The sequence below is a fragment of the Pezoporus flaviventris genome, unplaced genomic scaffold (genome assembly GCF_033815535.1).
Source record: "Pezoporus flaviventris isolate CSIRO_AGI_PZ_B2104156 unplaced genomic scaffold, CSIRO_AGI_Pfla_v1 ptg000237l, whole genome shotgun sequence".
Lineage (NCBI taxonomy): Eukaryota > Metazoa > Chordata > Aves > Psittaciformes > Psittacidae > Pezoporus > Pezoporus flaviventris.
Window position 1 is genome coordinate 128,088 of NW_026892784.1, and position 20,699 is coordinate 148,786.

The 20,699-nt window shown below is 61.4% G+C and overlaps 4 protein-coding genes across 5 annotated transcripts in view; 3 read left to right on the top strand and 1 right to left on the bottom strand.

Moving 5' to 3' along the window:
- OTUD7B (OTU deubiquitinase 7B) overlaps positions 1-4,991 on the top strand; it is a 30,716-nt gene extending 25,725 nt beyond the window's left edge. The window contains exons 12-13 of one of the 2 annotated variants that reach the window (XM_061442674.1): positions 355-1,047; positions 2,409-4,991. In XM_061442674.1, the coding sequence (XP_061298658.1) occupies positions 355-1,047; positions 2,409-2,609 (894 nt within the window). In that variant the 3' untranslated portion in view covers positions 2,610-4,991. Of the gene's footprint in view, positions 1-354; positions 2,197-2,408 lie in introns of those variants that run through there. The other variant, XM_061442672.1, reaches the window with a different exon arrangement.
- The window catches only part of BOLA1 (bolA family member 1), a 39,613-nt gene that overhangs the window by 6,715 nt on the left and 12,199 nt on the right, over positions 1-20,699 (bottom strand). The window lies entirely within an intron of this gene.
- Positions 6,441-13,157, top strand: MTMR11 (myotubularin related protein 11). Its single transcript, XM_061442680.1, has 14 exons — positions 6,441-6,581; positions 6,664-6,776; positions 7,316-7,391; positions 7,460-7,602; positions 7,710-7,945; positions 8,050-8,137; positions 8,225-8,313; positions 8,405-8,526; positions 8,602-8,665; positions 8,832-8,902; positions 8,975-9,150; positions 9,231-9,401; positions 11,731-11,982; positions 12,908-13,157. The coding sequence occupies exons 1-14, from the start codon at positions 6,545-6,547 to the stop codon at positions 12,989-12,991; spliced, it is 1,722 nt and encodes a 573-aa protein (XP_061298664.1). The 5' UTR covers positions 6,441-6,544; the 3' UTR covers positions 12,992-13,157.
- Positions 14,331-20,196, top strand: SF3B4 (splicing factor 3b subunit 4). The gene is made up of 6 exons (XM_061442670.1): positions 14,331-14,391; positions 15,822-15,950; positions 16,118-16,660; positions 17,132-17,326; positions 19,128-19,298; positions 19,696-20,196. The coding sequence occupies exons 1-6, from the start codon at positions 14,358-14,360 to the stop codon at positions 19,878-19,880; spliced, it is 1,257 nt and encodes a 418-aa protein (XP_061298654.1). The 5' UTR covers positions 14,331-14,357; the 3' UTR covers positions 19,881-20,196.

Genomic DNA, 20,699 nt, shown 5'->3' on the forward strand with positions numbered 1-20,699 from the left:
TGCCCTCCTCACCATGGTGTTGCTTGGAGACCCCGTCCCCATCTCAGCCTCACCAATGCACCAGCCACTGACGTGGAGCAGCAGAAGATGCTGTGACCCCAAGGGGATGCCAGTCATGCCCATGGGGTGATCAGAGGAGGGGGGTGTTGGCTCCTCGTCGCCAGCAGCACCTCTTCTGCTCTGGCTTTGTCCCCCAAAACCTTTAGCGAGACCCAGACGGCTGCTGGGAACGTGCTGCCTGGGGTGTGTTTGAGCATCAGGAGGCGAGCACCCCCTTCTCTGTTCCACCTTCAGCTTGAAAAGCCTCATCTGAGGGACCTGATAGACCTGAACGTGTGTCCTCTTCCTCCCCAGGCACCTTTGGCACAGCCGGAATCCCCCACGGCCTCCGCTGGTGACGATGCTCGATCGGCTGCTGAGTCGGGAGAGTCGGACAAGGAGTCGGTCTGCAGCAGCTCAGCCAGCAACGGGGGCAGCAGAGCTTGCAAGGACAAAGAGAAACCAAAGAAAGACCGGGAAAAGGATAAGGAAAAGGACAAAAAACGGGTGGACTCGGTTGCCAATAAGCTGGGCAGCTTCGGGAAGACTTTGGGGAGCAAGCTAAAAAAGAACATGGGCGGCTTGATGCACAGCAAAACCACCAAGGGCGGCGTGAGCAACGGGCAGGGAGATACCTTGGAGAAGAAGAAGAAAGGTTCCTTGAAGGCGAGGAAAGGCAGCAAAGAGGAATCTTCCCAAGGAGATTTGTCAGCTCCTGTGGAGAAAACCTGCCCGCGTAAAGCAACCCCGGAAAAGGCATCGGATCCCTACAAGTACAGCAACGACGTGAGGCTGAGCCTGAGCATCCTGCGGGCTGCCATGCAGGGAGAGCGCAAGTTCATCTTTGTCGGCCACCTCAAGACCAGCAACCGGCACCAGTACCAGGAGGAGATGATCCAGAGGTACCTTCTGGATGCTGAGGAGCGCTTTATGGCTGAGCAGAAGCAAAAGGAAGCGGAGAAGAAGGCGCTGGGCAGCGCTGCCCCTGCCAAGAAGCTGGAGCCGGAGGTGAACACCCATAAGGGTGAGGAAGTGATGCTCAACCCCGCTTTCCCCCAGCCTCCCCCTGCATACACCATCCAGACCCCGGAGGTGGCCATAGGTGCTAAAATAGCAGCTTTTCCCTCTGGTTATTCGGGAGTTTTCACCTTTCCCAGACCTTCCATGGTCAACAGCATGGAAGGGTCGCATCCCCCCAGCTACCAAGACGGCAGGCGGCAGGTAGCGGGGGGGTCCTGCACCAACCTCCCTCCCTACGCCACCTTACCCAGGCACTGCACCCAGGCCCGGCCAAATCCCTACCAAACCAGCCCTTCCCACCTCGGGAGGTTCTCCCCCACGGACATGGACATCCATCCCACCTACCCACCGGAGTGCAACGGCTCCGCCTGCCTCCCCCCGCACAGCAACGGCTACCGGGACTACCTGGAGCAGGACGGCTCGCAGAGAGGAACCCCGGCAGACAGAGCTAAAAGCAGAGTCCTTCACAGTGTGCAGCAGACCAAATGCAAGCAGCCGAACTGCAGTTTTTATGGACATCCAGAAACTGGGAATTTCTGCTCCTGCTGTTACAAAGAGGAGCTGAAACGCAAGGAGCGGGAAGCTCTGGTGCACAGGTTCTGAGCGCTCTGCCCCGGCGCTGATCTTGAGACCCATAAAGATGGGGAATGCAATAATATATATATATTATGGTTTTTAACACACCCCCACCCTGCTCCTCTCCCTCTCTGTGGAAGGAGGGAGCAGGGATCTGGCTGGTTGGGATGAGAAGCGGCATTTGGCTGGTGTGATGGAAGTGATGCAGGAGGGAGAGGGGGTGAGGAAAACCAGCCTCCCCTCCGGAGTACCCTGCGAGGAGGAGGAGGAGGAGGAGGAGGAAGCTTTTCCAGAGGCTTCTCCTGCCGTTTGGGGAGGGAGCACAGGGTGGAAGTTGGGGGGGATCCTTCAGTAAACCAGACCAAAGCTTTGGGAGCACAGGGAGCAGAGCCCCGCCGGGCCCTTCCGCCGGCCTCGCATGTCACAGCCCAGAACCCAGCAGAAACAGCCCCAAAATTCCAGTTTGAACGTCACAAACCTTGGGATTGTGACCCTGGAATTCCAGCCGGTTTTGTTTGTGTTTCTTTTGGCTGGTACTGAGCAAAACGTGGTTGGAACCGGACATTGTTGGGTTTGGTTCTTCAGTTGAACTCACCCAAGCCCGGCCGCATTGGATGTCTCTGAGCATCCTTTAGAGTGGGCTCAGGGCTCTGCCCTTCCAACGGGCTCAACTTTGGGTTTAAAACGTTACTTTTCAACTCTTTCTTGGGGTGGGGGGGACAGAGGGGGGTGCTCACAGTGCTCGAGTGGTTTTGAGTTTCTTTTCCCTGCAGAAGTACTGTGCAAAGCCGTTGTGTCCGCGCTACGGCCGCCCCGGCTTAGGATTGAGACGAGAACCAAGGTCAGTGTCTCCAGCCAGCAATAACCATCGGTGTGGGGAAGTGGGAGAGGACAAGGAGCATCCCGGAGCGCCGGGAGGTAAATCCACAAGTGTCCGTGGACACAGCCCCCCCGCGATAACTCTTTCTACTTGAGCTACTTCTGTACTACCTCCGTTCTGCTGAATCGAATTAACTCGGCTCCATTTTGCTGAGCCACGATAACTGACCTTAGGCTGAGGAATATTAAAGGATATTTTTGATAATAGGGCTAAAAAAGAGTGAACCCTGAAGTCCAAGCAAACCTTTAACTCGCTCACACGCTTCATGTGGTCCCTTCCATCCCCTTCTCCCCCCATCCCATCCCAGCCCCGCTCCCGTCTCGCACGGTGGGTTGCATTGAGCACTGCGATGTTTGCACACATCCTTGGGGTTAGGTTTGGAACTGCAGCTCCCGCCTCCATCCTGGCTCAGCGTTTTCCTGCAGGGAATAAACCCTGCCCGAAACTGATCAGAGCTTTACAACATTCCCCCCTTTTCTGTTTTTGGGGTTGTTTTGTCCGAAGGCATCAAACTATGCAAATCCCTCCTAACCCACTGCCCAGCCTGGTGATAAGGGCTTAGAGAGCCAGGCAGAGGAGGCGAAAGTGTACTTAGCACTGGGGAATCACCCGAAGCCTTATTCTCCCAAGTACCCCAAGGCTTGGCTCTAACCTACACGTTTTACAGTTTAATGTGGCTAAAGAACCCAATGAAGGCCTTTTGTAGAGGAGGATGCGGGAATGTGGTCCTGCTGGATTGGATCAAGCCATGGGAGCTGCTTGTCAACAGCTTCTATCCTGGTGAGGGTTGAGCTGTGATTGAAGCAGTTCTCTTTGGGTTTATTCAATCCCCAAGGGTCAATGAGCCTTGCCCAGCGCGATGCAGAAGGAACAGGTATTAAATACTGAGGGCTCTGTGCCAGGGTTTTCCTGCAAACTGCAGGAATTCCGATGTATTCCATCACAGGGATGAGGATGTGGAGCACCGGTTAAGCGCTGCGGTTGCCCTGCAGCAATCTCTTGCTTCACCCCAAATATTAAGGCATAGAAAACCCCAAATCTCACTGTATAGGGGGGTCACTTGGTTTCTAGACCCCTTCCTCCAAGAGATTCCTGTTGTTTTGGAGTGGAATCCCTCTTTTTCTTGGGAGACCCCATCCTGATGGATGCTGAAGCTTGTGTGGTGGGGATTTTTGGACCTGCTCGTGATGATACTCCTGGCCTCTGATGGTAGCAAAGTGCTGCTGGTAAAGCAGTGGAGGTTTAGGGGAGCTTTGCTTTAACTTGTCCATGTGACAGAGTTGTGAGGAATATTGTCTTGAAGGGGGAAACACAGCGAATCCCAGCAGCAGGAATCCATCCTAGGGGAAAACCATCCCAAATCCCATGTTACCGGAGCTGCTGTCACTCTTCCTCCTCCTGAGGGGGAGTTCTGGGGGGTAAATCAAGTTGGGCCGGGTGCTCTGTGTTCATATTGGTGAGGTTTGACTGTATGGAGGTCTGAGGCCGGGATACGGGTACGAATGTGTCCCCATCCCGTGGGACCACCTGGGTTTTATGGCAGTTATTGGAATTTGGGTCAGAAAATGACCCAAGTGGGGCTCTGGTGCCGGGGACAAACCTTTGCAGAAGGTGTTCCTATGGAGAGCAGGGTTTTGGCTGTTCCCATGAGCCCCAAGCCCCGGTTGGGTTGAGCTGAACCAGTGGCACCTTCAGAACCACAAAGGATTTTTTCAGGTCATTTTTGTTTCCTTTCTGGTGAAACTTGGAATTTTTGCTTCCTCTTTCTTTGTTTTTTTAAGGGATTATTAAATACAAACTCTATTTATTGACAGAAGATATTCCCCATGGATTCAGGAACACCCCTGTGGTGCGTTCAGCCCCATCCCAAGGCCAGGTTGGACAGGGCTTGGAGCAACCTGCTCTAGGGGAAGGTGTCCTGGAGGAGCTTTAAGGTCCCTTCCAACCCAAACCATTCCATGATTCCCAGCGTGGGACTGGCACCATTGTGGGATTCAATGGGGAGGGAGCAGCTCGTGCTCCAAAGCACCTTTCCTGGAGGAAAAGCACCAAACCTGTCCTAAGGAGGGGTTTCTCCCATGGGAGAGGCTGTGACCTGACTTTAAGTGCACTTAATGGTGTGGTTGGAAGGAACCTTGGTGCCATCAGGCCCTGGGTGTGGGAAAACCCTTTGAAGAGCATTGGAGTTGCGTGAAGGAGCATTTGCCTTCACTGATCGCCCTGGGGAAGGCTGAGGGGGTGCTTTGGTTCCCCCTGACCCCACACAAAGTGACCTGAATTAACTCTGCAATCGTTTAATTCACCAAAATACTGCATTTTCGCCCGTTTGGTTCCATGGTCAATGAAAGCCTCGGTTGGTGATTTCTGTCCTTGTTCCTCCTCGGGAGCAGCGGCCGGCGTGGCGCGGGCTGGACACTGCATCCTTCCTTTGTGTTACCATAGACTCACTGACAATAAACCACGTTCAACTAACGAAGCCCTGAGCAGCAGCCGTGCCTCTTTCCTTCCCTTCATCCCGGGAATTCAGCCCCAGTGGGAGTGGGAAAGGTCCCCCTTCATCCCCCTGCTCTTCATCCCCCCCATCACATCAGTGGGGTTTCTTCTCTGTTGAGGGCAGCATCCTCCTCCCTGGGGATGAGAGATTCTGGCTCTTTAGGTACCAGAATCAGGCTTTCATTTAAAGAAGCACACCCTCCTCCCCCAAACCCCCCCCATCATCATCATTTGTGATCTGGAAGAGCCTTTTCCTGGCTGCAGTTGCAGGGGAGGCTTCAGCTGGTTTGATTCCCAAGGAAATCCAGCCCTTTTGCTGGATGCTGAAGCTTTAAATGCTTCCGAAAGAGGAAAATTCACCGGGATGAACGCAGCCTTGGGGCTGTGTTTGGGGGCTGCTTGGAAATGCAGATCCCGGGGCAATGGAAACTTTTGGGGCTGGGAGAGCCCGGAGCGCTTTCCCACCGGCTCTTTTCATTGGAATTCTTTATCCCAGCTCCCAGGGTTTTCCTTTCCTCCCAGCGCCACGTCTGTGCCGGTGCCGGCTCTCGGGGTGTCCCGGGGTGACCCCGAGCCGGCGCTGCCCTTGGAGAGCAGCCCTGGCTCCAGTCCCTGCACGCAATTCCTCCCATCTCCCAGTGCCGGATCCAGGCACTCGGCCACGCTCCTTTGGGATGCGCAGGAGGGAGCAGCCTGGGGTCAACCGCACCCAAACCCGCGCCTGGCTCCGGGTTCACCCCGTGTTGCGCAGCAGGAGCTGAGCCCGGGGGCTCTGGGCGCGCTTTGGGGGTTCCATGGCGCTGGGGGTGGCCGCGGGGAGCGGGGCCGCTGCTGTTTCCGGGCTGGGAGGAGAACCCGTTCCTGGGCGCTGAGTCACGGAGCGGCGCGTCCCGAGGAGAGGCCGCGGGGGGAGCCCTGCCCCGCGCGGGGCCTGGTGGGCACCGTCACTTGTGGGTGCTGGGTGCACCCCATCCCGCAGCGTCCAAACCTCCGGGGGCCTGGCGCTGTTGGATGCACCCCAACCTGCACCATCCATCCCTTATGGGGTGCTGGGAGCTGTATGCACCCCAACCTGCGCTATCCATGCCCCACAGGGTGCTGGGTGCTGTGCGTACCCCCTCCCGCACCATCCATCCCTTGAGGGGTGCCCTGGGCTATGGGATCCCCCTCCAATCCCATCCTTACGGGGTGCCGGAGGCCAGGGGCTCATCCCACTTTGTGGACGGGGAGCGGGCAGGGAATGGCCTGGGGCCAGGCAGGGTGCGGGCAGGGAGCGGGCAGGGTGCGGGCAGGGTGCGGGCTGGGAGCGGGCAGGGAATGGCCTGGGGCCAGGCAGGGAGCGGGCTGGGCGCTGGCAGCGCTGCCCTCCTGCCGCCGCCGCCGCCGCTCCGCCCCGCCGGGCCCCGGGCGCGGAGGGCGGGAGGCCGGGACCGGAGCCGGAGCTGGGGCCGGGGCAGGCGGCAGCGCTCGGGGCCCCGGGGCTGCTCCGCTGCCGCCGCCGCCGCTCCGGGCCCGCCCGGGCAAAGTCCCCGCGCCATGAGCGGCCGCCGCCCGGCGTTCCCCGGCCTCCCAGGTAGGGCCGGGGCCGGGGCCGCGGGGTTCGGGGGGGCCGCGTTGCCCCTGGGCACCCCCGCACCCAGCGGCCTTCCCCGCAGGGGAGCTGGTGCTGGAGGAGGCGGCGGGCGCGCGGCAGCGCTGCGGTAGCGACGGCTCCGTCCCCGGGACGCTGCTTTGCACCAACCGCCGCGTCGCGTTCGTGCCCGCGCAGGTGCGGCCGGGAACGGGAAAGAGAAAGAAAAAGGGAACGGGATCGGGAACGGGATCAGGAACGGGAAAGGGAACGGGAGAGGAACAGGGAACGGGAGAGGGAACGGGAGAGGGAACGGGACAGGGAACGGGGCAAGGGAACGGGAAAGAGACAGAGAAAGGGACAGGGAGTGGGGCAGGGAATGGGACCCCGCGTTGCCGCCCGCCCCCCGCCCGGCCCAGGGGACCCCAACCCTCATCGTGCTTCATCCCCATCCCAGCCCCATCCCGGACCCCGTTCCACAGCTTCCCTCCCCCATCCTGACCCCATCCCAGCCCCATCCACCACCCCATCCCAGTGGCACCCCAGCCCCATCCCAGCCCCATCCCGGACCCCATCCATCCTCACCGGCTGCAGGACCATTGCGTTCACCTCGTTGCAGGACTCGGTGGGAGGGGGGTCAAGGGCTCAGCTCCAGCAGGGACAGGGCAGCGGGGTCCGGGTCCGGCCCCTTCGCCCTTCCCAGGGGGCAGCTTCCAGCTCTCCCCCCTCTCCCGTAGGGCCCCGGCTCCCCCCGGCCCTTCCTGCCCAGCGAGCACGAGGTGGCGCTTCCCTGCATCCGCAAGCTGGTGGCAGGTAACGGCGGCCCCGTGCGATGAGTCGGGCAGGTCTCAGCGCGCACTGACCCCGTCTCACCCCCCCAGCCAGCAGCTTCACCAAGCCCAAGGTGCTGACGGGCGCCTCCACGCTCAAGTTCATCCCAGAGGAGCTGGCCCTTTTCTGCCGGGATTTCCGCCTCCTCCGCTTCCACTTCCATGAGAACGGGCTGGCTCCGCAGGCGTTCCGGGTGAGCAGGGTGGGATGCGGTGGTGATGGCGGGGAGGCTCCTGGGGTGCTCCACAGCCTCCAGGGCAGAGGCTTTGGGGGGCTGAACCCCATTCCTGCTCCTTGCAGGTCGCCAACGCCATTGCCCAGGCGCGGGAGGAGGCTGCGTGGTTGGGGGATACAGGTGAGGGATGTGATGGAGCCCGGCCGGGGGACGGCGAGGGTGAGGATGAGGAGGATGAGGACGGCTCCTCTGCCACGCTGCTCTTCGAGAGCCTGCGGGACTGGGAGAAGGAGCTCAAGCGCCAGGGAGCCACAGGCTGGAGGGTGAGCGCCGTCAATGAGCGCTTCGACATGGCCCCAAGGTGCGTGCTGGGGACACGCACACGCTGTGGCCCCAAACCAAGGCGGGACAGGAGCACCCACGCTCCCTCCGCCACCCATAACGGGACGGGGGGGACACCCGCAGCCTCCCCCGGTACCTGTGGGTGCCCAGCGGGCTCCTGGACCACGACCTCAAGCGGCTTTTCGCGCACTTCGAGGAGCGCCGGGTGCCCGTGAGTGCGGCGGGGGGCGCTGGGGGGGTGTTGGGAAGGGGTTTGGGGGGTGACAATGGGGGGGGGGTCCCCGTGTTTGTCCCACAGCGCCTCTGCTGGCACCACCCGGGCGGCAGCGCCCTGCTCAGAGCCGCCGCCTTCCACGCGGGGTCGGAGCCGGGCAGCGAGGACGCGAGGTGAGTCCCGATGGGGGAGAAGGGGCGGGGGGGTCCTGGGGATGCTGCCCCCAGCCCGTCCCCACCCGGGGGTCCCTGTGCCCCACCGCAGGTGCCTGGAGGCGCTGCTGCTGGGGGGCCGCGGGCCCTGCGTGCTGGTGCGCACCGCGGAGCTGCCCGGCCCGGCCGACATCCAGCTCGCACACCTCAAGCTGCGGGCGCTCTGCCTGCCCGGTGAGCAGGGGGGGGGCAATAGCGGGGACCCCCCAGCCCCGACCATGGGGGTCCTGACCCCCCCATCCCGCCCAGGCGCCGCGGCGGAGGAGAAGTGGCTCTCGGCGCTGGAGGGGACGCGGTGGCTGGACCACGTCCGGTGAGCGAGTGATGGCAACGGGGGGGCTTCAGCTCCTGGGGCGCGCACTCGAAACACCCACGATGGATGGAGCGTGTCCGCCCCCAAACCTGCTGTCTGTGGGGTGATCACACTGCCCACAGGGACCCATTTTGGGGTGCCCTGACCCCCCCTTTCCGTCCCTAAGGAGCTGCTTGAGGAAAGCCGTGGAGGTGGCATCGCTGCTGGCTGGGAGACGCTGCACCGTGCTCCTGCAAGGTAGCTCCATGAGGAGCCCCGGCATGGGGGGACACTGGTGGAGACCCCCCCCATCACCTCACCCCTCCCCAGAGCCGTCGGACCGGGACCTGAACTGCCTGCTGGCCTCGCTGGTGCAGCTCCTGGGGGACCCCCATTCCCGCACCCTTCCCGGCTTCCAGAGCCTGCTCCAGCGGGAATGGGTGGCAGCCGGACACCCCTTTCCCCATCGGCTGGGGCTCCTCCGTTGTGACAGCCCCTGGGAGGAGGTGAGGCCCCCGCTGCTTCCCACCACCCACCCCTGTCGTGGGGGGAGCTGTGTGACCAATGCGGGTCCCCCCATTGCCAGGCTCCCGTTTTCCTGCTGTTCCTGGACTGCACGTGGCAGCTGGTGCGGCAATTCCCGGCGGCGTTCGGCTTCACCGAGGCCTATCTGCTGGCCCTGCACGACAGCAGCTTCACCCCCTACTTCAGCACCTTCCTCTTCAGCTGCCAGCGGCAGCGGGGCCACGGCAGCCTGGTGAGGGGGGGGCACCGCAGCAAGGCCCCAGGAACGGGCTGAAGGGATGGGCTTGGAGGTGGAGCCTTCCCATCCCGCTTGGATGGGCTCAGGGATGGGCTTGGGTTCAGAGATGGATCCTACCCATCGCGCTTGGTCGGGTTCAGGGATGGGTTTGGGGATGGATCCTCCTCATCCCACTTGGCTGAGTTTAGGGATCCGTTTGGAATGGATCCTTCCCATCGCGCTTGGCTGGGTTCAGGGATGGGTTTGGAAATGGATCCTCCTCATCGCACTTGGCTGAGTTTAGGGATCGGTTTGGGTATGCATCCTTCCCCATCCTGCTTGGTCGGGTTCAGGGATGGGTTTGGGGATGGATCCTCCCCATCCCACTTGGCTGAGTTTAGGGATCGGTTTGGAATGGATCCTTCCCCATCCTGCTTGGTCGGGTTCAGGGATGGGTTTGGGTTCAGAGATGGATCCTCCCCATCCTGCTTGGCCGGGTTCAGGGATGGGTTTGGAGACAGATCCTCCCCATCCTACTTGTCTGAGTTTAGGGATCAGTTTGGAATGGATCCTCCCCATCCTGCTTGGTCGGGTTCAGGAATGGGTTTGGAATGGATCCTCCCCATCCTGCTTGGCCGGGTTCAGGGATGGGTTGGGTTCAGAGATGGAGCCTGCTTGGCCGCATCCCTCTGTGCCTCAGTTTCCCAGCTTGGGGCTTGCTCCCACCTCAAGCTCCCGTTTCCCCCCTGCAGCACCGGCCCCGCAGCCAGAGCTACCACCCGGTGAGCGGGGGCCGGGAGCCTGGCTCCACGGTGCTGCCGGAGGTCTGGGAATGGGGCCTGCGCTACAGCCGGCAGCAGCGGGAGCGCTTCCGGAACCCGGCGGGAGCTGCCTTGGGAACCCCCGGCACTGCAGAGCCTCAGCCCAGCGTGAGTCAGGGCTCGGCTCTGGGGGGCTGCTCCATGGGGAGGGCACCCACATGCTGCATGAGACACCCCCCTCCTGCCCTCCTGGTGGATCTGGGGCGCTCTGCATGGAATCCTAGAATGGGTTGGGTTCAAGGGACCTTAAAGCTCATCCAGCTCCAACCCCTGGCGTCCAACCCCATGTCCATCCATCCCGAAACCGCGTCCATCCATGCAACCCCATATCCATTCACCCAATCTCACATCCACACATCCAACCCCATGTCCACGCATCCAACCCCATGCCCATCCATCCAACCCCATGTTGATCCATCACAAAACTGTGTCCATTCACCCAATCCCACATTCACCCATTCAACCCCATATCCACCCATCCAACCCCACATCCACCCATCCCAAACCTGTGTCCATTCACCCAATCTCACATCCACCCATCCAACCCCATGTCCACACATCCAACCCCATGTCCATGCATCCAACCCCATGTCCACGCATCCAACCCCATGTCCACGCATCCAACCCCATGTCCATCCATCCAACCCCATGTCCACCCATCCAACCCCATGTCCATCCATCCAACCCCATGTCCACCCATCCAACGCCATGTCCACCCATCCAACCCCATGTCCATCCACCAAGACCCCAGGTCCACCCATCCAACCCCATGTCCACCCATCCAACCCCATGTCCATCCACCAGGACCCCATGTCCACCCATCCAACACCATGTCCATCCATCCCAAAACTGTGCCCATTCACCTAACCCCATGTCCACCCATCCAACCCCATGTCCACCTATCCAACCCCATGTCCATCCATCAAACCCCATGTCCGCCCATCAAACCCCATGTCCACCCATCCAACCCCATGTCCATCCATCCAACCCCATATCCATCCATCCAACCCCCTGTCCATCCATCCAACCCCATGTCCACCCATCCAACCCCATATCCATCCATCCAACCCCGTGTCCATCCATCCAACCCCATGTCCATCCATCCAACCCCCTGTCCACCCATCCAACCCCATGTCCACCCATCCAACCCCATGTCCATCCATCCAACCCCATGTCCACCCATCCAACCCCATGTCCATCCATCCAACCCCATGTCCATCCATCCAACCCCATGTCCACCCATCCAACCCCATGTCCATCCATCCAACCCCATGTCCATCCATCCAACCCCATGTCCATCCATCCAACCCCATGTCCACCCATCCAACCCCATGTCCATCCATCCAACCCCATGTCCATCCATCCTTCCACTGCAGCAGGTTGCCCCAAGCCCTGTCCACCCTGGCCCTGAACCCCCTCCTGGTGCCGTGTGCGCCCCCGGAGTTGCCCCATGCCAGGTTTTGCCCCCATTCCCCGTTCCCTCTGGCTTCCCCCCCCGATCCCTGTTCCCTCTCTGTTCCCAGCCTGCCAGCCCCTGGCCGGGTGCGGGGCCCGGGCCCGTGTTCGTGCTGACCAAGGGCGCGCTGTCAGCCCAGCCCCTGCCCTGGAGGGGCGGCCGCTCCCCCCCGCACCGCTCCCGCTGGGCCCCGAGCCTGGAGAGCCTGGGGGAGCCGGGGGGGGGGCGGCCGCCCCTGGGGCTGCTGCTGCCCTGCGCCGCGGGCCCCTCCGTGCGGCTCTGGGCACGCTGCTACCTGCGGGGGCTGCCCGAGGCTCAGGTACCGCGCACGGGGGGACCAGGGCACGGCCCAGCCGCACATCCACCCCTCAACCCCACGTCCATCCATGCAACCCTGTATCCATCCCCCAACCCCACGTCCATCCATCCAACCCTGTATCCATCCATCGATCCAACCCTGTATCCATCCATCCAACATTTATCCATCCATCCAACCCTGTATCCATCCATCCAACCCTTATCCACCCATCCAACCCTGTATCCATCCATCCAACATTTATCCATCCATCCAACCCTGTATCCATCCATCCAACCATTATCCATCCATCCAACCCTTATCCATCCATCCAACCCTTATCCACCCATCCAACCCTGTATCCATCCATCCATCCATCCAACCCTTATCCACCCATCCAACCCTGTATCCATCCATCCATCCATCCAACCCTTATCCATCCATCCATCCAACCCTGTATCCATCCATCCAACATTTATCCATCCATCCAACCCTGTATCCATCCATCCAACCCTGTATCCATCCATCCAACCATTATCCATCCATCCAACCCTTATCCACCCATCCAACCCTGTATCCATCCATCCATCCATCCAACCCTTATCCACCCATCCAACCCTGTATCCATCCATCCATCCATCCAACCCTTATCCATCCATCCATCCAACCCTGTATCCATCCATCCAACATTTATCCATCCATCCAACCCTGTATCCATCCATCCAACCCTGTATCCATCCATCCAACCATTATCCATCCATCCAACCCTTATCCATCCATCCAACCCTTGTCCACCCATCCAACCCTTATCCATTCACCCAACCCTTGTCCACCCATCCAACCCTTATACATCCACCCACCCCCACGTCCATCCACCCACCCCCATGTCCATCCATTCCCCCCCACATCCCCCCTTTCTCCCCCCCATGTGCCTCCCTGTCTCCCGCAGCGCGGGCGCTTCGCTCCGTCTCCGGCCGGGCTGGCGGAGGAGCTGCTGCTGCTGCAGGACCGGCTCAGCGCCCTCACTGCCTGAGGACACGGGGCCGCCATGGGACCCCGGGAATGGGCCCCCGCCATGGGGAGGAGCCCGGGATGGGATCCCCAGCACCCGCTGGATCCTTGCCTCCCATTAAATTCCTGCTACCTCCGCCGAGCTTTGGCTGCTCGGGGCTGGATGTGCACGTGCGGAGCCTGTCAGAACGGGGTGTGTGCGTGTGTGTGTGCGCGTGTGTGTGCGCGCGTGTGTGTGTGCGTGTGCCCGCGTGTGCATGTGTGTGCGTGTGGGGGGGTGTGTGTGCGTGTGCGCGCGTGTGCATGTGTGTGCGTGTGAGGGGGGTGTGTGTGCGCGTGTGTGTGTGCGTGTGTGCGCGCATGTGCATGTGTGTGTGTGGGGGATGTGTGTGTGTGCGCGTGCGTGTGTGTGTGTGCGGGGATGGATGTGTGTGTGTGCACGTGTGGGGGGGTGTGTGTGTGTGTGTGTGTGCATGTGTGTGCGTGTGTGTGGGGATGTGTGTGTGTGCGCGTGTGCATGTGTGTGCGTGTGCATTGGGGGGGATGTGTGTGTGCACGAGTGGGGGGGGTGTGTGCGCACGTGGGGGGTGTGTGTGTGTGCGCGCATGTGTGTGTGGGGGGATGTGTGTGTGTGCATGTGTGTGGTGGGGGGTGTGCGTGTGTGTGCACGTGTGGGTGTGCACGTGTGGGGGTGTGGGGGTGTGCGCGCATGTGGTGTGCGTGTGTGGGTGTGTGTGGTGGGTGTGTGTGTGTGTGTGCATGCGTGTGGTGTGTGTGTACGGGTGTGGTGTGCGTGTGTGCGGGTGTGGGTGTGTGAGGGTGCGGGTGTGGGTGTGGGTGTGGGGTGTGTGTGGTGAGTGGGGGTGTGAGCGTGGGTGTGTGTGGGTGTGAGAGTGCGTGTGTGTGTGGGGTGTGTGTGTGTGTGTGCTGCAAGGGGGGTGCAGGGGGGGACCCAGGCACTGGGATTCCCCTGGTATTGGGATCCTTTGGCACTGGGATCTCCCGGCACTGGGATTCCCTGGGGATTGGCACCCCCAGCACTGGGATCTCTCTGCACCGGGATCATTCAGCATTGGGATTCCCCTGGTATTGGGATCCCCCAGCACCGGGATCCCCCAGCACTCAGATCCGGGCACTGAGACCCCTGCCCCTGAGGGCGCTATCGCCGCTGCTCACGACAGGCGCTATCGCGACAGAGCCGCGCGCCCACACCCAACATGGCCGCCGCGCCTTCCCCGCGCGCTGCCGTGACGTCACCTCCCGTCCGCGGGAGGAGTAGGGGAAGGGGAGGGAGGGGCGGGGCTGGCGCCCGCGGTGACGTCACAGCGTACGGCGCCGTTGCGTGACGGCGGCGGCACCGCGAGGGCGGGAGAGGGAAGGGGGCAAAGATGGCGGCGGGGCCGATCTCGGAGCGCAACCAGGGTGAGCGCGGGGCCGGGATGGGGCAGGGGGAGTCTGTGAGGGACCGGGGATGGGGGTCTGTGAGGGGAGGTGAGGGGCAGGGGATGGGGGTCTGTGAGGGGAGGGGCCTGAGGAGCAGGGGATGGGGGTCTATGAGGGGAGGGGGGGTGAGGGGCAGGGGATGGGTGTCTGTGAGGAGTCGGGGGGGGGGCGAGGAGCCGAGATGAGGCTGTGAGGGGCCGGGGGGTGTCAATGAGGGACCGGGAATGGGGGGCTGTGAGGGGCGGGGGGGTGAGGGGCAGGGGAGGGGGGGCTGTGAGGGGCAGGGGCTGAGGGGCAAGGGATGGGGGTCTATGAGGAGCAGGGGGGTGAGGGGCAGGGGATGGGGCTGTGAGGGGCGGGGGGGTGAGGGGCAGGGGATGGGGGTCTGTGAGGGGCAGGGGATGGGGCTGTGAGGAGTGTGGGGGGCGAGGGGCAGGGGATGGGGGTCTATGGGGGGTGAGGGGCAGGGGATGGAGCTGTGAGGGGTGGGGGGGGGGGTGGGGGGGCGAGGAGCCGAGATGGGGTTGTGAGGGGCCGGGGGGAGTCAATGAGGGACCGGGAATGGGGGGGTCTGGGAGGGGCGGGGGGGGGGAGGGGCGGGGGGGGGGTCTATGAGAGGAGGGGGGGTGAGGGGCAGGGGACGGGGGTCTATGAGGGGCGGGGGGGGGGAGGGGCAGGGGATGGGGGTCTGTGAGGGGCGGGGGGGTGAGGGGCAGGGGATGGGGGTCTGTGAGGAGTTGAGGGGCAGGGGATGGGGGTCTGTGAGGAGTTGAGGGGCAGGGGATGGGGCTGTGAGGAGTGTGGGGGGCGAGGGGCAGGGGATGGGGGTCTGTGGGGGGTGAGGGGCAGGGGATGGAGCTGTGAGGGGTGGGGGGGGGGTGGGGGGGCGAGGAGCCGAGATGGGGTTGTGAGGGGCCGGGGGGAGTCAATGAGGGACCGGGAATGGGGGTCTGTGAGGGGCGGGGGGGGGAGGGGCAGGGGACGGGGGTCTATGAAAGGAGGGGGGGTGAGGGGCAGGGGACGGGGGTCTGTGAGGGGCGGGGGGGGGAGGGGCAGGGGATGGGGGTCTGTGAGGGGCGGGGGGGGAGGGGCAGGGGATGGGGGTCTGTGAGGGGCGGGGGGGGGGAGGGGCAGGGGATGGGGGTCTATGAGGGGGGGGGTGTCTGTGAGGAGCCTCTGCGCTGCCTGTGCACACGGGGAGCCTTGGCCGGGGCGGGCACAAGGCGGGCACTGGGTACGTGCAGTAACGGGAGCTGGGATGGAGGGGTCTGGGTTTCCTTAGGGAGCAGGGGAGCACAGCGGGCACTGAGCGCTGCGGGGGTCTCTCTGCCTTTGCCTTGGGTGCTCTCAGCCTCAGCCCCTGTCGGGTGCTGCCAGGCTCACTGGGGTTTGCTTCCCCCCCCGTGCAGACGCCACGGTGTACGTGGGGGGGCTGGATGAGAAGGTGAGCGAGCCGCTGCTCTGGGAGCTCTTCCTCCAGGCAGGCCCCGTGGTCAACACCCACATGCCCAAGGACCGGGTCACGGGGCAGCACCAAGGTGAGATCCCCCTGGAGCATGGCAGGGGGGAAGGAGGGTTCTGGGGGAGGGAGGTGAAGGGCCCTGGGGGGGATTATCTCCCTTTAAGGAGGGAGTTGTGGTTCCTCACCCCTCACTCAAGCGGCTTTGGAAGCTCTCCTCAAGCTCTGCCTTGGGGCTCATTGCAGGCTATGGGTTCGTGGAATTCCTCAGCGAGGAGGACGCGGATTATGCCATTAAGATCATGAACATGATCAAGCTGTACGGGAAGCCCATCCGAGTGAACAAAGCCTCAGCCCACAACAAAAACCTGGACGTGGGGGCCAACATCTTCATCGGCAACCTGGACCCCGAGATCGACGAGAAGCTGCTCTACGACACCTTCAGCGCCTTCGGGGTCATCCTGCAGACACCCAAGATCATGCGAGACCCCGACACGGGCAACTCCAAGGGTTATGCCTTCATCAACTTCGCCAGCTTTGATGCCTCGGATGCTGCCATCGAGGCCATGAACGGACAGTACCTCTGCAACAGGCCCATCACTGTGTCCTATGCCTTCAAGAAGGATTCCAAGGGCGAGCGGCACGGCTCGGCCGCCGAGCGCCTGCTGGCAGCGCAGAACCCACTCTCGCAGGCGGATCGGCCCCATCAGCTCTTTGCTGATGCTCCTCCTCCTCCCTCTGTCCCCACCCCTGTTGTCACCACGCTGGGACCCGGTGTCACCCCTCCAGGTGGGTAAATGGTGGGGAGAATGGGTTGGGTTGGAAAGGAGGTTAACCTCATCCAGCTCCAAGCCCTGCCATGGGCAGGGACACCTTCCACTAGAGCACCTTGCTCCAAGCCCCATCCAACCAAGCCTTGAACACTGCCAGGGATGGGGCAGCCACAGCTTCTCCCTTCAATCCATTCCAGTGTCCCAGCACCCTCACTTCTTCCTTATCTCCAACCTAAATCCCCCTTGTTCCAGTCTGAACCCATCACCCTTTGTCTTATCACTCCAGTCCCTGATGAAGGTCCCTGTCTGGCATCCTTGCAGCCCCCTTCAGACACTGGAAGCTGCTCTGAGCTCTCCACAGCTTCTCCGGGCTCAGCAGCCCCAGCTCTGTTGTTGTTGCCTCCTGTGGAGCTGCTGGTGAATTATTGGCACCACTTTTTGGGTTGCTTTTTCCACTTCACCACATTCCTGCTTTTTCTCTTCCCAGGTCTCCCACCCCCAGGATCATTCCCGCCTCCGGTGCCACCCCCTGGAGCGATGCCTCCCGGGATGCCTCCTGCCATGCCACCCCCTCCTATGCCACCTGGCGCCGGTGCCCCCGGGCCCCCTTCTGGGGCTGCACCCACCGCGGGGCACCCACCTCACCCGCACCCCTTCCCTCCGGGTGGATTGCACCATCCAGGTAAGCCTGAGCACCTTTACATGGATAAACTCTTCCCAATGTCCGACCTAAACCTCCCCTGGTGCAGCTTGAGGCCATTTCCTCTTGTCCCATCCCTTGGGAGCAGAGCCCAGCCTCCTCCTGCTCCATCCTGTCAGGCAGTTGTAGGGAGCGGTAAGATCCCCTGAGCCTTCTCTTCTCCATCGAAACCCCCACCACCTCCCCAGTTCTTGGGAGTGGGATAAATTCTCCTCCCAATCCCCCTCTCCTCCTTTTGCTTCCCTGAGTTTCCCCTTGTATAAAATGGGATCGTTTTGGGGGCTCCCAACTCCACATCCTTGCCTGGGATGATGCTCTCCGCAGCCTGGTGAAGGAACAGGGAGAGGCTGCGTAGAACGAGTGCGTCACCTCCCCGGTGCTGCGCCTGCTTTCTGGAATCCTCTGCTGGGTGTTCTAAACTGTGTTAAAAAATAGCCTGGAGCAGGGGTCCGGCAGCATTTGGGAAGCTCTTTCGTGATTTAGGAAGTTGTGCCTTGCTGGGAAGCATCCACTTGGGTCAAGTTTCCTTGCGCTGTGAAGGTGCAGGTTGCAGGAGGGCAGGGTCTGGTGCAGGTGTTGAAGGTCTTGGGTGCTTTTCTGGTCCTTTAAAACCCCAGAAATCCCAAATCCTTGTCCCACAAACCCCAACCCCTTTGTTAACATCCTGGACAAAGCTCCAGATCTTCCTCATTTTCCTCTGGTGTGAAATAATTCCAGTAAGTGGGAACCTTCTTCTCACAGTCTGCAGTTCTGCCAGGCTAATTCCAGACACGAGCACAGAATGTTTCTTGGATTTCCTGCCATTTTTAGCTCTGTCTTCCCGGGGAATGAGCAGTGTGGATGTGGAGGCTCTGGGTTTAGATGCAAATGGAATTTGCTGTTTAATTTGGGGTTTCTTTGCATTAGTCCTGCCTGCTCTGAACCCAGCCCTGCGCCGGGCCCTTCTCCCCCCCTGGCTGATTAGGGGGCTTTGTGTGCTGGTGGCTCTGGCTTTGTGAGGGACCAGATGGCTGCTGCTCATTCCCGATTACAAAAGGGATTTCCAGGCTTTAGAGGAGCCAATTACACCCAGCAGAGGGAAGCCTGAGGGAGCATTTCCACACCGAGGCCTTGCAGAGCCACGATGAGGAGAGGGGAAGAAGTTGTGGTTTGTTGGGTTTGAGAGGGAGAAGAGGAATAGGGGAAGAGCAGGTTTGGGGGAGCCAGGTTTCTGTGCTCGGAGCAGAGCAAGCTTCAAGTGCAGGAAGCCTGCCCCAGATCCCTGAGGGAAGTGCTTCCTTACTGAGCCCCATCCCAGGGCCATGCCACACTGGGTGTCACCACACACAATGACATCCAGGTGGCATTTATTGGGTCTGTTGCCTCCTGTGGGGGAGCTTTGCTTTTCCTCCTCTTTAATCTCCTTTTCCATGGAATGATTTGGGTTGGAAGGGACCTTAAAGCTCATCCAGTTCCAGCCCCCTGCCACAGGCAGGGACCCCTTCCACTAGAGCAGCTTGCTCCAAGCCCCTCTGTCCAACCTGGCCTTGAACACTGCAGGGATGGGGCAGCCACAGCTTCTCCCTTCAACCCATTCCAGTGTCCCACCACCCACATGTGAAGAACTTCCTAAGATCTCCTCTAACTCTTCCCTTTTCCAGTTGGAAGCCATTCCTCCTCATCCCATCCCTCTATCCCATGTCCAAAGCTCCTCTCCAGCCTTCTTGTAGCCCCTTTAAGCACTGGGAGCTGCTCTAAGCTTCTGCCCTTGCCGTGGGCATCCCTTAATGTGTTATTCCCACAGGAATCCCTCCCATGCAAGTGCACCATGGACCACCAGGGATGGCCCAGCATCACCCAGGACCCCCGGGCTCTGGGGGCCAGCCCCCCCCACGGCCCCCGCCTGGCATGCCGCACCCTGGGCCCCCACCCATGGGTATGCCGCCCCGAGGACCTCATTTTGGGTCGCCCATGGGTAAGTGGGTGCCTGCAGGAGGTGGTGTGTGTGCGTTGCTGTGGGTGGGATCAGCGCTTGGTGCCCATCGTTCCAGGCTCAGTGTGGGTGGATGGGAAGGAGGTGATGCCGGAGGCGTCCTGGAGCAAGAGCTGCTAAGCCAGGGTGTCTCAGGGCATTCCCTGTGCCCGTTGTGATGTGGGGATCTGCACTACGGTGATGTCCCCTCATCTCACCTTGGGATAGCAGCAGGGAGGGTTCCTGAGGCCTGTGGGGTCCTCGGGGAGACTCCCCCGGGATCTGCTGGTAGAGGGGGAATGTTGGCCTGAACCACGGGCACCCCTGGCTGGGGTTTGGGGGGGGATTGGCTGTTCCATGTCTCCCCACGGTGCTTAACTCCTCTGCTCTGTCCCCACAGGTCACCCAGGCCCCATGCCCCACCACGGCATGCGTGGGCCTCCTCCGCTGATGCCTCCCCACGGCTACAACGGGCCCCCTCGCCCACCACCCTACGGCTACCAGAGGGTGCCCCTGCCCCCCAGGCCTGCACAGAGGCCCCCTGGGGTGCCCCCACGGGGACCCTTGAGGGGTCCCTTGCCCTGAACATGGCTGTGACGAGGCCCCCTCCCTGCTGGGGACCCTCCTCAATGTGTCCTCAAACTTTCATTCCTCCCTGTGCTAACACATCCTCATCCAGGAGGGGCAGGGGGCCCCCTCCCGGTCCCACCTCCCACCTCTGCCTTTCCCTCTCCACATCTTGCTCCCCGTGGGTTTTTATAGTGTTCATTTTCCCTCCTTTCCCACTTCTCCCAACCCTGAAGCTACTTCACCGTGCTTTGAGGAGGATTTTGGTTTTTTTCTATGTAAAGCAGTGAGCTCCCCTTTACAAATAAAGCGTTCTCTGAAGCAGGGGCTCTGAGAGCAGGAGGAGGCTCTGCCTGTCTGGCACTGAGGAGCTGCTGACTCGGGAGCAGCCACACGTGATAAGTGATGGCCAGAGAAAGCCGGTGCTGGGAAATGGGGAGGGAAGTGGGAGAGCTCTGTCACTCCTGCTCCCATTGCCTTTGGCACGTGAGGAACCACTGCAGGATCTCGAGATGAACTGGAAGGGCTCAGCACTGACCTCAGCTGCTCTGTTGTGGAATCCCAGAGTGATTTGGGTTGGAATTCACCTTAAAGCTCATCCAGTTCCACAGGCAGGGACACCTTCCACTGGGAGCAGGTTGCTCCAAGCCCCATCCAGCCTGGCCTTGAACACTGCCAGGGATGGGGCAGCTTCTCTGTTCAACCCATTCTGGTTACCCACCACCTTCACAAGGAAGAGCTTCTCCCCAAGAGCTCATCTTCATCAGCTCAAGGCCATTCCAAGCACAAATCCTTGTCTTCCCTGTTGAAGAGGGGAATTCCCATGGTCCAGACAGG

Coding starts and splice junctions, on each gene's coding strand:
- MTMR11 (XM_061442680.1), top strand. CDS start 6,545: ATGAGCGGCCGCCGCCCGGCGTTCCCCGGCCTCCCAG. Junction 6,582..6,663: donor GGCGTTCCCCGGCCTCCCAG/GTAGGGCCGGGG, acceptor CCTTCCCCGCAG/GGGAGCTGGTGCTGGAGGAG. Junction 7,946..8,049: donor CGCTTCGACATGGCCCCAAG/GTGCGTGCTGGG, acceptor GGACACCCGCAG/CCTCCCCCGGTACCTGTGGG.
- SF3B4 (XM_061442670.1), top strand. CDS start 14,358: ATGGCGGCGGGGCCGATCTCGGAGCGCAACCAGG. Junction 14,392..15,821: donor GATCTCGGAGCGCAACCAGG/GTGAGCGCGGGG, acceptor CCCCCCGTGCAG/ACGCCACGGTGTACGTGGGG. Junction 15,951..16,117: donor GGTCACGGGGCAGCACCAAG/GTGAGATCCCCC, acceptor GGCTCATTGCAG/GCTATGGGTTCGTGGAATTC.